Here is an 18210-nt window from a genome sequence, read left to right as displayed (position 1 = left end):
AACAAACACACACTCTTCCACTTCCAGGGGCAGGGCCCCGGTCACAGGAAAGGTAGGTACTTGATAGAGTCACTCACAGAGCCAAGCTCCGGAAATTTTTGTCTCACACAAACACACAAAATACACTATATATGTGGCCTCAGTTACAGACCAGAGAGTGACGTTTTGCTTTCAATTCGTGTTTGTGTGGATCTGATCACACTGGAGAAAATGCACCATTACACCGAACGCAGAGTCTGAATACACAGTATCCACACAGTCCAGAGGGGCTCTGTCGTTAGCGTTTCCTCTTCCTGTTTCCTGCTGCTTACTGAGACTTGAGATGAGTCAGTCGTCAGGGGAGTCACCGCTAACACAAACACACACCCCGCACATACACACACACACACACACGATAATATTTAAAAGGTCCATGTGACATTTTCAATTTGTGTGTAGTCAGAATTGTTGATTTCATAGATTAATTAATAGATCTCTAACATGGTGTTTTGTGCCGTTCCTTCATTGCAGAACTGTGTGCAACGCTCTCTCTCTTTCTCGCTCTCACACTGTCAGTCTGTCTGTCTCAGTCAGACTGACCATCAGCAGCACCGGGAGAAATCACCACCCGCATTGCTGGCCCATTAAAACTTCCATAAATCTTTATCCGTCCCCGGAAGGCATGCGGGCAGCTTTTGGCATAAACTCAGTAGACACCACTTTTGCTGCTCATGAAACAAGCATACAGTTCTCGGCAGCTAAATAGACCGCAAATAACACTGGCCCTGCACGTTGTGCGCGTGTCATCCCGCCAGCCCCAAACAGGACCGATCAGCTCCAACAGTTAATCGTCTGGAGATGTCCTACCAAGGTCCACCCTACTCCAGAGTTTCCTGAAACAGAAATGGTGCTGGCTGGTTGCGTTTCAGAGAGAGACTTTTGGAAAAGGATATTGTAGAAACCCATGTTCACTTCCTGATTGGTTCTTATCCGTCCCAACTCAACCACCTGCAGTGAATGGGCAGCGTTGTAAACGCAGGAAGAGGTCCACCTCGTTGTCGCTCCAAGAAATCCCTGGTCCTACATTTCACCGTTGCTGTTGCTCGTAAGTTGTGGTTTCTGCAACTACGGGTAACTACAGAGAAGACAATCTGCTTCCTGTTTACACCGGCTCAGTGCACGTGTGATGGTCATGTGATCTACATTTTCAGGTGCGATAGTAAATGGGGCTATTTATGTTAAAAAGCTAAAATGCTCATCTTGTGGCCGATTGTTTATCATTATTTTATTATTTATTTGCGTGGACGTAGCCTCAGGGACTATGAGTAGACAATAGTAACAAGCAGACCAGTGATGTTAAAGGATGGAGATGAAATACACAATACACAGCCCCCGTCTCGCCTTTAAGTGATGGCTTACACATCTACTGAGCTCACACGGGGATCAGTCAGATGTCTATCATCAAAGACGTGTCTGATGAACACCGTGGAAAAAGTCAGAAACATCCATCTCCACGGTTTGTGTGTGTGTGTGTGTGTGTGTGTGTGTGTGTGTGTGTGTGTGTGTGTGTGTGTGTGTGTGTGTGTGTGTGTGTGTGTGTGTGTGTGTGTGTGTGTGTGTGTGCGCGTGCGTGCGTGCGTGTGTGCGCATTCACACAAGATGAAGAAAAGGCAGCTGATATGAGAAGAGCAATTCTTGTGGAAGCAGCTGCCACATGCAGTCAGACACCGCGAGTGAACGAATTATCCACAGAGCTTCCAGCACAGCAGCGTTGGAGCAGGTTCCCTCCATAACCAACTGTTCTGGAGACGACTCTCACCCAATGCAGCGCGGACACTTTGAGGACACTCATCTTGAGTTTTGCATTTCCTGTTTTATTTTGTAATTAATTTCCTGTGCTCTCCTGTGGCTGGTTTTCTGTTACTTCACGTTTCTTGTGTTTCCTTGTGATTGTCATTACCTGTGCCCTCCTGTGTGTATATAGTCTTTGTGCCTCATTTTGCTCTTGTTGGATCATCTGTTTATCTCTGTGTAGCCCTGTGTATCCTAGTTAAACCATGCGTCGGCTTTGTACCTTGTGTCCACGTTCTTGAGTTAAGTTTTGGATCTTCTGAGCTATATTTCCCCTTTGGAGACTTCAGTTTTGTTTCCTTTTATTAAATACTTTCCCCCCCCTCACCTGCCTTTTGGGTCCTGCTCTACTAAACCCTATAACAGCACACTGTCTAACACATAGTTCGAGAATTCCGTGGGGAGTTCTGAGAGGAGACACTTCAACATGTGATGTTTAATAAAAGGCCAATATCAGCCAAGTATATTGACGACCCGACACATTGATCCCTTCCCAATGGCAGCTTTTAAAACCACTGTCACTGCAGTAGAGAGATGCAGCCCGAGTGTCCATTAGCACGCAGCGGACATTTGATATCTGACCGCGCCGATCTGCTGGAGAGTGCTCGGCTGAAGGACAAAGGAAAGAGGAAGACGTGGAGAGAGAGATGATGGTGGAGGGAGGGAGGGGGGGGGGGGGAGTTGCAGTCTGGAGATGCATCCACAGTCAAATTTATCACAGTCAACTGAGGAGAAGGACACCAATCAATAAACCCTCTCTGTCTGTCTGCTTCGTCCTTTTATGTCCCCGGTCTCTTGTTTTCAACCCCCTCAGAGAAAAAAACTAAAACAATCATCCTCTTCATCCACCTAACAGTGTGAATGGAGGAGGGCTGAGCTGCGCGCCATTTCAACCTCATGCGAGAGGTTTTTTCAAAAAAGTGGACGACTTCACCTGTCGCAGAGAAGTTCACACGTGGTGATTTCACTGCAGATGGATGAACAGAGGAAGATGCAGCTGTATCAGTCCCTTACTGCCAGATTAATGTCTGGCTGACATATTTTACAGTGACACCAACGCAGGTGCGGCATTTCTGGGCCGAGTTTTAAAGGAAGTTGGAGTGCAGCAAATGTTTGCAAAGTTAGTCTACAGTCGGTAAAGTAGCAGATGATCTGAGGATAGTTTAACATGTTGGAGTGATTGTTCATCACTCATCCACATGCGTTTTGTGTCGCTGAGGTTTGAAGTTGGGTCTTTTATCGATTACTTTTTATGTGATGCACAGATGTGACGATCTTCTAACACGGAAAAGAGGATATTGCTCAAAACGTCTATATATATATATATATATATATATATATATATATATATATATATATATATATATACAGATATAATAATTACAAATAATAAATTGGTTTAGTTGTGAAATTAACATACAAAAACACATCTGATGGGGGTCACCATTGTTTTCCTTTAAGGAAAAAAGAAAAGAATCATCTGAATTTGCTTCATTGCATTAGTGCAGTGTGCATTGCATTTTTCAGGTAATGCTGATGTTTTACAGTAAGTGAGAAAAGTGTGACTGATGGCTGCTGAGTGAGCGAACAGTTGGTGACAATAATGTTTTCCACGAAATAAGCAACTGTTCCTCATGTGACTGAGTACGGAGGGTTCCTGTCAGCACTTTGATTCTATTTTGAAACCGGCCGACGGGAGACTGTGCAATAAAAAAAAGAAGTGAGGCAGTGAAGTCATTTATGATGATGGCAGCAAAATTTCAACTGTGGAAATATGACGCTTTTACACGTGATCAGGGGAACATGTAGACATGTTGAACTTTTTTTTTAAAGTACATACAGTGCTATTACTTCAATGCTCTGGATTTCTCTCCTGCATCAAATAGCCAAGAGATTCTTCTGCAGATTCAAATAAAATGAACACGAAACAGAAAGAGGATATCACAGCTCTCGATATCTTCCCTAAATACCAAACACCGTTGACTCTGGTGCTCTCTCGACCTTACTCTGTCTGTCAGGTGTGCATCAGGATGTGTGCACGAGGCGTGCAGCCAAGTTTCTCTTCTCCCTGCAGAGCACTACAACTCTCCACGTGTCTGCGGACAGATGTGCAGAGCAGATGTCCCTGCACCGAGGGGGAAAGGGCAACAGACAGACCAACGAGCCAAAAGCTAGACGTATTTATGTTGTGACAAATTCTAACACACAGATTCTCACATCTCCTTTGGACTCTTTTTTCGAGGCGCTCGCAGGCAGTAAGGTGAAGGCTGTCTCGTGAGGTCAGCTGAAAACATGTCCCGTATGGCAGCAGGCCGGAAAATACCCGAAGGAAGCCCAGAGCCAGATATCCAGCCTGTGTTTCCATAAACAGACTCGATCAAGACTACCACACAAAATAAACAGGCACGTCTGATGTTTTATTCAGTAGTAGACCAGCAGTTAAAAAAAACAAAAAGACACTGGAACTGTAAGTGAGTGGCAGCTTCGCCCATTTCCTCCTCTCCTCACTCTATTAGCCCCTGCGGAGCCAGCCATGCGAGGATTACGGGGCGGGCTCGCCGTCTCGTTTCAGAGATGTTCACTCCGGGCTTTGTGGGATTCACTCGAGAGAGTCGTCAAAGTGGAACCACAGGGAGGAAAATGAGGATGAAATCAGAACAACGGAAAACGAGCATGCTTGCAGGTTGAAATAAGATTTTCATCTCATCTGAAACTGTCGTGTCTGTCTGCTAAATGTGACGCCATGAACCAGCAGCTGTTAGAACTGGACTACACAATATTTAGGATCAGCAAATGTAACAGTAACATCTCCGAATTCATCAAGCCTCTGCTGGTTCCTCTGTGGACTTTTTTTCCCTGTGAGGCTGAGACAGAAACTTGCCAGCGGTCCAAAAGTGTTTTTAATTATAGATGACTCAATGAATAGATGACTTAATTCTCTCTGCTTCTTAATTCAGCTCAGCATCCCGGCAAAAATGAACATCCGAGCGCGGATTTAACAAAAAAAAGAAAGAAAGGGCTGCTGACCATATCTAAAGCCCTTTTCATTTTCCATCTTTATTCTTAGGATCCTATATATTTTTTTTCATAATCTGCAGTGCACTGTAATGTAATGTGTTCATCTGAGGGACAGTATAAACGTATCCTTTGTGTGTGGAAACCTTCAGAAAGTGAATATTTTTGTGGCCATTTAGTCAACTTTCAGTCAGCCTGCACTGGACACACACACACACACACACACACACACACACACACACAAACACACACACACACATCCACTGGCAATTCAACAAACGCCTGTCACTGTGAGAACTGATGTACAGTTGCACCACAGTGTTGCTCTGAGAGTGACCGCACTAAACTGCTGATAATAATTAGGCACTGTAGTGCTGTGTTTCACCTCTGATACGATGGATATGATATGACTAATTATTGTAGAGCTGATTAACAGCATACTGTGGCCTTTGATCTCATCTGATTACAATATTAACATTAGTGATACTACCATAACTGTGGGCTTGATTTTAACTTTCCACGATGTTAGGTGATGATAACCGATCAATCGTTATCCTGTGTTTCTCCCGCTGACACACACACACACACACACACACATACACACACAAAATCCTGTCATCTCATAGAGCCTACCCCCTGCTCGAGGCTGCGCTTTCTAATTAAACCTCATGGGGACTTGAGGAGGCCAGCAGTGCTGTCAAAGAGCTGCAGAGTTTCACGGCGAACAAGCAAAGGCAGAGAGTCCGATCAAAGTAATGAACCTGAGGCAAGACTTCTAACCCCATGTAAAGTCCACATGCTGAGGCATTTACACTCTAATGAGAGGAAGCGATTATGCTTGCTGGGTCGTGTTGCTGACTTCAGCTGAGAGTTTAGGAGTGGGGGGGGGGGGGGCTGCAACGTGTCCTCAGACTGTGTTTTTTTTAGCGCCTATAATGGTAGGGAGAACATCTACTAATGGTGCTGTGGCCACGACCGGGGGGGCAAAGGCAGATTGCTGTTGGAATGACAGAATCAACAAAGAAAAGGCTGGATTTCATGCATCAACTCCCTCATTGTAATTTCAGATCCAAGTCGATGAAAAAGGAGCTCTTTCATTATAAATCATTTTGACTAAGCTCCATAAGTTAGACACCGAGACAAGGCTGGGTATAAAAGCACATTTGACTGTCATGAGCGTGGATGCAGGCGCGAACCAAGCAATCCTGCCTTACCTTTCCAAAGTCCCTGACGTCGAAAAGGTCGAAGGCCTCAAACAGCTCGCTCTTCTTCATGCCGAATATCTCGCTGCACGCTGCCAGGAAAGTCCTGATGTTCTTCAGGCACAGGAACTGTGTCGGGGAGGGACAGAGAGGTTTGTCTGTTAGTGACTCACGCAGAAATGTACAGACGGCGCCAAGCGATTTGTGTTGTTATCGTTCATCTTCTTTGTCTGCGTGGCTTTCGCTCTGTTTGTCTAATGGTGGCGTGCAGCCGAGGACGCTGGAGGACCGCGGCTGTAGCAGACGGATGAATCAGTGTGACCACGAGCGCATCTTGCTTCGTTAATATGATGCATTTCCTGTAGAAATAGGCCAGTGGACTGGTGGCTAATTAGGAAAGGACAATTCAACAGAGCAGGGAGACAAAAGCAGAGATCTAATTTACTCCGACTGATACAGTATGATGTCTCCGCTGAGTCACACACACACACGGTTTGGTTTCAGCACCCACACAAGAGCTGCTTCCCACAACACTTGATGAATATGTCACACCCACAGCACTTCCATACAGACTGCGCATTAACCATTAGGCCACATTTCTTTCAGATGGTGACTGGCAGATTTGATGATTTGGTTCGTCATTGGCAACCATTTATCAGGCATCACTATCAAGTACATATGCCTGTAGATGTTACTCAGAGTTGGGCAATCGACGTTGAAGTATTAGCTTCACATGGAAGCCAACAGACTGCATATAGCTGTAGCAGCTTGTAGGTCGAACCCGAGTCATGGATATTGCTCTCTCTATACTTTATGAGGTCTGCAAAGTTTCCTGGAAAGCATTGTAGTCGGACCTCCTTCCCTGCCCTTCACTCGCACAATGGGAAGCTATTGCCGATGATTTTTGACAATTCTGGAACTTTTAGATGAAGAATATTTAAGCAGTAGCAACTACTACAGCAACTGATGGCGACCTGCGAGGACCTGGGAGAATCTTCAAGCAGAGCGTGTACTGCATAAATATATAAATAATATACTGTAGTCTCGGTGCCTCCAACTGGGCAACCTGCTTCTGAAGGAATACAGTTCACTCACAGCCCAAAACAACAGTGTGGCCGTGACTCAGATTTCATTTACTACTTAACCTACATTATGGAAAAAAAACTACTCCTCCCAAAACACATGTTGGCCAGACCTGTACCTATTTATGAGCCCAGAAACACATCCGTTTTCAATGTTTTTTTCTTTCTTATGATGTGTTCTCTTACAATAGTGGAAAAAAAGTAGAATCATGTTGCTGTGATGTAAATTTCAGCAATTCAGAGTTAGTGTTTTCACTTCTTTTCACTTATATTTCTCTGTTGAGCTGCTGTGGAGGAACGGTGACGGTGCATTTAAATAACTGGAGACTGATTTGTTTAGCTCAAACCTCTGAAGCCTTTGAAAAACTATTTATAATGACAATATACTCCATAATTATAACAACAGCATTCCTTCATCATAACTTTGAGGCCTTACTGGAAGATATAAAGTGACACTGAACAAGCTGCATGGGCACATCTGACCCACTTTCACAGGATCAGTAAAAACAGATTTCCACAGAAGTTTTGTCCCGATGTTTGACAGTATGGTACTGTTGTACTCTGTTCTGGTTTCTCACCTCCTTGTTGGTAAGAACCAGAGAGACGGGCGTTCTGGGGACACTAGAGTTTCACACAAGCGGAGATAAACTCCACAGTCTCACTGCTACTGTTATTACAAATCCCTGTCTGTCAGTGCAATTTGCTATTTTCATTGGATTTTGTTGATAAAGTGATGACGATCATGGCATTTGGAAAGACAAATAATTCACTATTTCTCCTGCAGAGAACTGCAAATTTCATGAGGCTAATTTTGAGTAAAAACCAGGTAAGGTAAGGTAACGAGGACGTTGCCAACAAAGAAACATATATGCATGTGTATATATGCTCGGGAAGATGAGAGCTACAGGCCAGGGAAATCTGCGGGCTGAATAACAGCTGGGGCTGCGCCATGTCCAAGAACTCAAACAGTCAATGAAGTAAGTCCTCTAATAAACGAGGGAGTTTTTTGAGAGCGCCTCGTCTGCAGCCTAAACCCGGAGCCAATGATCTTTAATGGGGCTTCGTCCAAAAACTATTCATCTGAATCATGTGCTGAACGCTGCCCGAGAAATGGGGAACGGAGACAACTGAGAAATACAGACACGGCATTGGGTAAGGTCTTCTGAGGTGGTGATCTGTCTGCAGGCAGGGAGGGATGAGGACGGTGTGAACTCACTCTAGCTGGCCAACGTGCTGTGTCTGTGACTTACGCCCATTAGCCTTCCTGTAGCTGATACAGGATGGAACAAAAGGTGGTGGTGACGAAAGACATTTTCAGGAAGTGATGTTTTTGTTGCCACATCATTGTGCGCCCCAGGGATTGGCTGAAACTGGTTACCTCGTCTGTAAATGTGTATCTGAGTCGATTGTTGTCAGACAGAAGCAGCGCTTCCTTACAGTTGACGTTAACCTGTCACAAGCCGGTCATTGCGCACATGAGTAATGTGGCTTGCGTGATAAAACTAGTAAGAAGTGAAATTAGCGCCGATACGGTCATGACAAACTATCTATAGCCGTGTGGTTGCGCCCCGTGTATCTGACCAGCGAAGCGTTGTGGCTGCATCGGTACAAGGAACAAAGAAAAAATGAAACTGCACAGTGGCATATACACAGGAGGACTACAACACTCGAAAAGGGATTTGAAAAGTCAAAGTTTCTGTAAAATTAGCAGCTAAAAAGGCAAAGATACATTAATTAGATGTTTTAAAAAAATCACATTTTGTTTCTATCATTAAAATCATTACAACTGAAATATTCACATTTTCGTTGCATGGGAGCTGTTCTAAACAAAAAGAACCTCCCGCTGTTATGTGTTCTCTCTCACTTTGTCCAGTATAGTACAGTTACTGCACTTGCTATGTAACCATCTTTAAATTTCCGAGAGATAAGTTTCCACGAATTAGGATCTGACCGATTTGTAATAAAAATTGGCACATATGAGCCTTTCAGCGAAATGTCGGTATCGCCGTTTGTGTTTGCCGATACGTGGCCACATGAAACGTTTATCTCACAGAATAAACAATACAGAAAAGATGTGCATTAATGTTTACATTTTACGTTAGAAAATGTTTGTCTTCTCAATTCAAGTTTTATATATGTGGTTGTTAAAGTTTCCAGTTAAACTGTAAAATATCAAGCTTTGATTACATTTCTTTGTCATAAGGGTTGGATAAGGAAATTTTCTTATTGATAAGCATGATATATGTCTGAATCAAAAAAAAATCAGAATGGACATTTGCCCGCAAAAATCTATATCGGTTGCAGTGTAATAAGAATGCTTATCATCATCACCCTCTTCACTCTCTCCACTCACTTCTTCTTTTTCTCACTGGGTGACTGGTTTTCAAGAAGTGGATTTCATTAGCTGTTTCCAGTTCCTCTGTGCCATTAACATGTGGAGGCCGGACTGTCGTCATGTTTAACGTGTGAGAAAATAATTTACATTTTGAAAAGCAAAGCGCTGGGCAGGAGAAGCGAAGCAGCCGACCAGCATTCAGCTATTCCTATCACACCTTCACCCGCGTGGTCCGGAGCGAGATCAGATTTGTCCATGCGTCAAACGCTCCGGCTGAATTAGGCTTCGCAGAGGCCTCGACAAGAATGAGAACTGCCCGCAGCCAGAAGGCTCCAGATAGGAGGCAAGCGCAACGCAGTGAGCGAGCGATGAGTGAATAATATTCAATGTTTACGCTTGTACACATCACTTTCTTTTATCACGCGAGAACATCCTGTCTGCCTGGAGTCTCTGGCGAGCCCCACAGGACCTCGGTATATTATCTGAGGGAAGCAGCTTCACAGGGCGCATAGTGTATGAAAAGACAGAGTCTCTGCTGCACTGAGATGAAGACAGTGGAGGGGGAGAGAGAAGCACTGTGTGGCCACTGACTGCTCCACTGTCAGCTTTTCAGCGCCAATCGGGACTAACTCTCTGGGACTCAGGACGTGAGAGGCTGTGTTACGGCTTTATGGCGGAATGCACCTTTTTAAAGCTGATTAACACATTACAATGTCTTTGTTCAACCTTTAAAGTCTGTATATTTAGACAGGCACATCTCCAATTTTTGGTCCGACAGATCAACACAACAAGACATACATGTTATCCAGTTCCACCTCATTTGAAAAGCTTTAGAGGTGCCGTTCGGCAGATTTTTATTACCTTTGAACAGAGCCAGGCCAGCTGTTTTATCCCGTTTTACAGCCTTTATACTAAGCTCAGCTAAGTGGCTGCCGTAGCTTTATGTTTAGTATGCAGACGGCAGAGCGATGCCTGACCACTGTAACTATTCCTCTTAAAGCTGAAATAAAAAAGAGAACAGTTTCATTCTCAGAGGTGGACGATGAGGTGCAACTGGAAGTTTTAACTTACTATGTGTAATGTGAAAGATGTCACTCAAAAAAAATCTCCTAAATATTTTAACTAGAGCACTGAATGATGTAATGGCCAATATTGGCTTTTCACAGATACGACAGAGGTGTGAGCGATTATAATGAGAGGAAGCTTCAGTTGCAGCCCTGGTTTAAACGAACCAACGCTGTATCCAAGATAAATATATCCAACAACATTAGTGCTCTAATTTATGCTTTAGAGTGAGACCTGCAAATAACCTCATTGTGTACAATAGGGAATTAAGGGAGAGATTATTCCGCATCATCCAGCAGGAAACACGCACACATAAAACTGCAATAGCTTATACAAGAACAGAGTCTGGAGGATTTCAACTCCCACCAGTGTACTTCATCTCCAAGACTAACCATCTGGAATATAAGGCAAAAAAGATATTCCTCTAAGACAAGCCATCTCGCTGCTGCGCTTTTGATATGAGCCAGGTCGTGCTCTGTATTCACAGTAAGTGTCAAATATCCAAGTCGCGGCTCCATAGCAACAAGCTGAAGCCTTTTATGGCCCCTGTGTGTATTGCGGAGCTTAATGAAATCCTGTTCTTGTTCTCCCATAGATCTACACGCTGAAACACAGCCAGAGTTTGATTATCTCACTGCTTAAACCTTTCTGAGCATCCATTAATGGCAATCAAGTGGATGAGTCTCTTTGGAGGGGGAATCAAGGCCTATATGCAAAGAATCTAATTTGGTGTTTAAAAGCTCTGTTCAGTCAGAGCAGTGTGGGAGAGGGAAGAAATGATTGAGAGGAAGCCACGCTGAAGTAAAGGGAGACAATGCTCATGAGACATCGGATTTAACCCCTGATGGCTCAATGTGCACAGGCCGAGTCATAACCAGTGGGTGACACAGTCACAGTCCAAGATACGTGGTCACATCCATGTCATGTTGGAGCTTTTGTCAGCTGCGAAACCAGGAAATGGGAGGTGGAACGTTGGCGAAAGGTCTGCTGACACTGACTCAGTCTGAGGAAGGGGTCCTCACAGCTGACAGCCTGGCCAGACGGCGTTCTCACATTAATGAAAAGCTGTCAAGCTAATGCAGCAGTCAGCAGCTTTTCATACATCCTCCCTGGTTTAAGGTGGGATGACTTTACAACTGGTTGACAACTGCAGTGACGTAGCAGGTGGAGCAGATTGTGTTTCCAGTCACTTTTTCCAGTCACTTTCATGACTCTGAATATCCACTGCCTTGACCTCTATCACCTCTCTCATCACATTTCCAGTGAGGGACTTTTTTGGCTCACTGGTCAGCTCCCTGTTTCGAAGTGCATAGAAAAAGAAAGGCAGAAGTTCTGAATTACAAGCAGTTCAGTTTTCCTAATTTGTATAATTCTAGTTGTACATGAAACTGGTTGAATCACTGTGCCACATTACAAAAAGTTTGACCTGTTTCCAGAATATAACTCTCATTAAAACAACCAGTAGTTATTTTTTACAAGTTATATTTTGTTTGTTTAATTTGTACAAAGTGTTATTACAGTATTCAGTCTTTGTGCGAAGCTAAGCTAACTGCAGTGTGTTCTCAAGGTCGCCTGGCAACATTAACATATATGTTTATATATATATATATGAATATGAATATGAAAAATTTAATTTAATGAGATCAAATCAGCTTATTAGCTGTAGCGACATTTAAAACAAAAGAAGCCGAGATGGCAGGAAACAGGCCCCCTGACACCCGATCCCATCTGAGCAGGTCTGTCCCCGGTGAGCCAGACCAATGCATGTCGTTCTCTCCATGAGGCCATGAGGGAAAAGTCTACCCCCACCATGACCACCTTACCACCTCCATAACTCCCCCACAACACTGGCAAGTGTCTCTGCAGCAATTCTCTATTAAATCCTGGTTTTAACCCCAGTGACCTTCAGATATACACGAAGCTTACTCCACACCCCCAACCCCCTCCACCAGACGAGAGAATCAAATTAGTGTTACTGTGTGAGATATGAATCTTCTTGGCAGTGGCAGCACTTTGTACGAGAGTAAAAGGGGTAAGGGTGGTACTGAGTAAGCCCTGCAGGGTCTAATATCACATAAACTGAGTGATGCACGCATACACATGAATGTATAAATACACAAACACTGAAGCGTGAATGGTGAGCAGACTCCTCCTCCTCTTCCTTCCTTTACTCCCCCTCATTTTCTACCTACTGGAAAACTGTGTTTAAAAAAATTGTGACGAAGTGTGCTTCACTAAAGAGGATGGTCAACTCCTGGCTGACTTGTGTGTGTGTGTAGGTTTGACTTACATAATTTTTTGTGTAAGGCTGACACAATATTAGTACTTTGATATTTGAGCTGATAGGGTTTGTCACTTTTTGGCAGATTTCCATTCCCAGGAGACCATACATCTTCTATACAATAATACCAAGAACATGCTGTAAAAGCCTCCTGGTTTCATGATTTCTCTGTCGCCATTACACAAATAAGGATATTCCCATTTCCAATAGACAACAGTCATCCATCACTTCCACTCTGAGTCGCTCGGAAGCAGGACATCCCTGCGGGATAGGACATGGGGTCAATAAAGCGCAGCAGGCGTTATCCATTTCCATACTGGGTCCCTTAGACAAAATGCATGTAGACTATGTTATGCAGACACAGGCCAATGGATGTTTATGTAGGCAGACTTACAATCACTTTTCTGTAGAGCTTATCCACCTCACTTGGCACCGGGTTTCCACTACAGTGCATCTGACAGTAACACCACACGCACACACCCACACGCGCACACACACACACACACACACACATTCTCTGCTGCTGGCTACAAACATGGTTGTAGGTTGCTATCATCCAGGTAAACATGCAAAGTTCTTTCCTGCAATTCTGACTGCTATTATCATTTTTTAATGTCACATATGATTATGATAGTTGGCCAGTGAAGACAATAGACAGTATTGACTGTCTCAGAGCTTTCAGAGCACTCAGCAGTGATTAACTGAAGACACACACACAAACACACACACACATACAAATACACACACACCCACACAACTGAGTAACATAATAAACATTGACTGCAGGTACATTTTCCACCACTGGATATGTCGTAATAAAATCAGCATATACATTATCTATATTTCACCACACACTGGAGCCTTACTGGTTGGCAGTGGTTCAGGCATGTTACCTTGGTGACGGAATGAAAGGTCAGTGCGCGTTGTGCACGCGCACATGCACGAGTGGGGCGCAGCACAATCTCGCCCTTGCCAGTATCTGTGTCCATGACAGTGGACATAAAACGGCACATGAATGTGAATGTCGTCGCGATGACACGGTGGAGCGAATCAGTGCGACTCCATTACGCTGCACTGGGACGGCCAACGGGAGGCTGCGGTGCCGCGGTGCCGCGTGCCGACGTGGCCTGCATATCCGCTGTAATGTGGTGTTTGTGCACTGGCAGGTGCGATGCTTTCCTCACAATGAATCACCGAGGGCAGCCAAGCGACAGAAACCCAGAAGACGTCAACACAGGCAACACGAGCTGCGCCCCGACACTCGCACACCGCACACTAGTCACATGCAATTTGTAGTATGTGCAATATTAGTATGCACATTTAGTACGTTAAGTATCAGCATGCATACGTTATAGATGATAATGTTATAGTGACTGATCAAATCTGACGCTTGGTTCTCCATGCCTTATTGTTCCCATAGAAACAACACAGGAGGATACATGTTCTGACAGGAACGATGGACATCGTGAGAGTCAGAATAGCTTCTACCATGAAGAATTAAGCATTAAGAAGGTCACGTCCACTGGACATGAAAGAAGTGCCACAGTCCACCGGTTTTTCACCCCCACAAAAAGTAATATTTCACGTGAATTAGTTTTACTGAATTATAACACAAACAAACTGTGGTGCAGTTCTGTATGATTCTTGACTATGATGCATAGTAGCTGGCAAAGTGGCAGAATACAAGCTGGCGATTAGAACATCTGCTTGTCGAGATTGAAAAGTGTGTCGATAAGTGAAACATCAGTGCTTCCACACCTAGTGTGGTTATGGATGACCACAGGACTTTACAAGGCCGATCGAATACTTTAGATTTCAGTTAAAAATCCCAGTTTGGCTTCATTCATTCAATCTGCCCTCTTTGCAACATCTCATGTTTGAGACGTCTTACTTTATATTTTCACGCATGTCGCTGCAGGTTTAAAATCCTGCTGCCTGAGTCGAGAGAGAGAGAGAGAGAGAGAGAGAGAGAGTCTGGATTTGATTTTGTAACTCTCGCTCTCTCTCTTTCTCCCACGCTGTCTCGCTTCAACTTTTGTCTTTGCGAGTGCGGAGCGGAGCCTTTGAAGCCCGCTGTACGGAGACATCACTGTGTGAGCCCAGCTTTTCTCTTCACTGCTCCGACGCCACAGGACCAAAAGTCTCAGCTTGATGAAATGTGTAATATATATGTAATAGTATTCTCTAAGTGTGCTGTATGTACAAATGTAACACGCTTGCTCAGGTCTCCGACAGTCAAGTTCCGGTCAGTTTTCAGAGGAAAGTTATGTGACATCTTATGGTGGTGCATATGCTCTGGCATAACAAACTGGTCACCAGTGGTTCTCTCAACTAACTGTATAGTGCATCATGTTAAATGAGCGGACGATTCGTTCATTTGTGCGTTGGTCAAATCTTCACGGCATCCCCATGTTGGCGTTACATTTCTGTCTTTCTCTCCTGTTTGTCTTTGCGCCGACCAACTCTGTCGACGCTCGTTAATCAGGCTCTGCCTTCCTCCGACTCTTCGGGTCTTTGAAGACGACTCTATGAAGCACAGAGTGAAGACGGGGCGGTTTTTCTCTTGACTGTGTCTGACATCTCAGTGCTTTGGTCTGGGCTTGATCAAAAGCGCATGTTTAGTTTCACCTCCTTCCTCTATTCCATTTCCTGATTTCCTGTGCACGTCGAGGCTCACGGACTGTCTGTGTGAGAGGGTTTCAGATGCCGTTCTCACTCTGAATCCGCGGCTTATAACCCGTGCTCAAGGAGAACGAGGTGACCAGAGTTTTTCACTTATCTTTTCAAGATTTGTGTTTATGATTTATGGTGAAACTGACGCCCAACACAAGCTCACTTTTACAAATGGATGCATCACTCTGCTCGTTCTGTTAGCTTGTTGTTTTGGCACACCCCTTTGCTGGAGTAAACGAAACACATGTGCATTCAACTCAGTACAAACTGACATTCAGCCAAATGTTTCAAGGAAGAGAGGGATGGAGAGAGCGCACGCTCCGTTTTCCTCTTATGTGAAGTCGCTGATTTCCACAGAGCCGGACCAAAAGCAGCCACTGATTATGTGGCGCTTTCTCCAATAGAAAGGCAAAAAAGCGGCAGTTGCTGTGGCCGAGTCTAGACTGTGTAATTGGTTCATTACAGGCCTGTAAAAAAATGATCAAAGAGGGTGAAAACGTTGCTGATCTTAGGCCTTTCACTGGAACTTTCGAGCTCTTCAACTCAATCCTCGTAAAACTTCACAATTTCACGTGCACATGCACAGAGTAAACACGGGCTGTGTTTGCTTGTTGCACGTGCATCATTCTTCATCTGTCAACACAAAGAAGGCCACGACACAGATCAACCCATTTCATCAGTGAATCGACGGATCCCTGCTACTCCACCCCACAATTCGACTTCCTTTGCACCATGCATACGAGTAGTTTGCTGGCTCTTTGTTCCCTTACGGAACTGGCTGTCACTCATACAAAACCTGACACGCAATTATTGTTGCAGAATGAGAAACAGCCCGCTCTGAAGCCAACATCACACATGTGGACCCTACAGTGCTTCTGATGCAATGTGCTTTAATTACGCAGCTAACTGCAGCACAGTGGAGCAAGCCTTCAGGGCCCTTTATGTCCTCAGAGATGTGTCTGTGGGGGCCAGACAGGCTCTTTGTAGCCCAGTCCTTTCACTGCCTTTGTCTTTCCGTCTCATGGGTCCCATGGGTGAGGCCACAGTGGCGTCCCATGTGTTAACACTGGCCAATGATAAAGTAGCTGCCACGGCCCTCATGAATTATGCAGAGGGTGGAAGCGACTCCACCCTCATTTATGTAAATTTAACTTTGGGGGAGACAGTGGGAGGAAAGTTGCGGGGGGGGGGGGGGTCTTCCATTTAACAAGGATGTGCTCATTGAGGGAGGAGGTATCCTGCATCACATGGTGCAGGAAGGGGAAGAACTGAGTCGTGATCTACTGACACATGTGAAGTAGAGTACATCTATTTATCACAGCAGTAACTGAACCAATAGGCAGGTCACAAGAGTGTAATAGGTTTTCCCAGTAAAATCCTCCGGTGCACAGGAGGAGATGAACTTTACAACTCTGGGTTTTTACAATAAGAAAAAAAAAAAACGGAACGTGGAAGCAGCTTTTCCCAAACAGTTTAACCACCATGGTTCAATGGGCAAATAAATGAGAACCACCTAAAAACCTCAGACTCATAAAGTGATTTCCCACTCTCCGACAGGCAGGTGGCCCACGGGGAATGCAGTTTAGAAAACACTATTGTTAAGACAATAGCACAAAAATGAGAACCCACTGACAGCTTATCCTCACATGCACTTTGTAAATATATGGTTTTATGCCCACTGCTTGTTTGCCTCTGAATCTCATCACTGGCTCAGAATGAGTAAGTTATCCAGCCATGCATAAAACAAACTGTGCCTATAAATAACCCAGGCCAAGCACTGAGCACCCTTCTACACATCGTGTCATTATGTCATGGCTGACAGCAAACACTGAACTATTGATGATTCCCTATTTGTGATCCTATTGGTTCTGGCATAACTTCTGTGGACTAATCAGCTCCTCTTACAGTCCCGATCCAGTTTTCTCTGAGGTCTCCGAGTAAACGGATCCTTGGGCAGTTGATTTCTACTTCCACTGATGACATTAAAAACCTTTCTTCTTCTTCTTTCAGTTGTCCACCTCGACTGCGTAAGAGCAGTAACAGCACATCATATTGACCGTACCACTGTGACATTGACTTTTGGAGTGGGGTTTTTTTTCTCCAGGAAATAAGCCGGACAAACCCACACCACCTCCATCAGTTGTGCAGCACAACATAGGACTGATATTCATGCCTTCATCGCCTGTTGTGGATCGGATGAGCGCTTTATAGCACCCATTGCATTATTACACTGTAGTGTGTGTGTGTGTGTGTGTGTGTGTGTGTGTGTGTGTGCGTGTGCGTGCGTGCCTGCGTGCGTGCGTGCGTGCGTGTGTGTGGTAAAGTGTAATTCTTCTTCAGCAGGTCTGCAGGCTCGGTAGGAGAGTGTCTAACTCACTGTGCTGTCACCGAGCCAGATCCACTGTTATGAAGGTGAATATTAATCTGGCCGCGGCTCCGGCTGTCCTGTTACTGAAACAGATGGTTTCTGACAAGCTGGAGCCATGTGGTCACAGCTCTCCATCCATACATCCATCCTATTTGTTTAGATTCGCTGTTTGTTTGTCTTATAAAAGTATTACAATAAAATATGTTTTTCCTTATTGTTTCCTTATTTCCTTATTAAGTGTTATTGTCACTAAACATCCATCCACGGTGTGTGTACATCACCCACAGAGGGCAGACTGAGGGACCTGAGAGCATAACGGTTCACTGTGTTGCCCAACATTGTCTGTGAGTAACAGTTAC

General features: G+C 44.5%; 1 protein-coding gene across 2 annotated transcripts in view; it reads right to left on the bottom strand.

The window, feature by feature from the left end:
• Window positions 1–18210, bottom strand: part of LOC118291010 (guanine nucleotide exchange factor VAV3) — a 72912-nt gene that overhangs the window by 53597 nt on the left and 1105 nt on the right. For both annotated transcript variants that reach the window (XM_035618864.2, XM_035618865.2), the window contains exon 2: window positions 6060–6176. In XM_035618864.2, coding sequence (XP_035474757.1) covers window positions 6060–6176 — 117 coding nt within the window. The remainder of the gene's footprint in view (window positions 1–6059; window positions 6177–18210) is intronic.

The sequence above is a fragment of the Scophthalmus maximus genome, chromosome 21, assembly GCF_022379125.1.
Source record: "Scophthalmus maximus strain ysfricsl-2021 chromosome 21, ASM2237912v1, whole genome shotgun sequence".
NCBI classification, from domain to species: domain Eukaryota; kingdom Metazoa; phylum Chordata; class Actinopteri; order Pleuronectiformes; family Scophthalmidae; genus Scophthalmus; species Scophthalmus maximus.
This window is presented reverse-complemented; position numbering and strand designations above follow the sequence as displayed.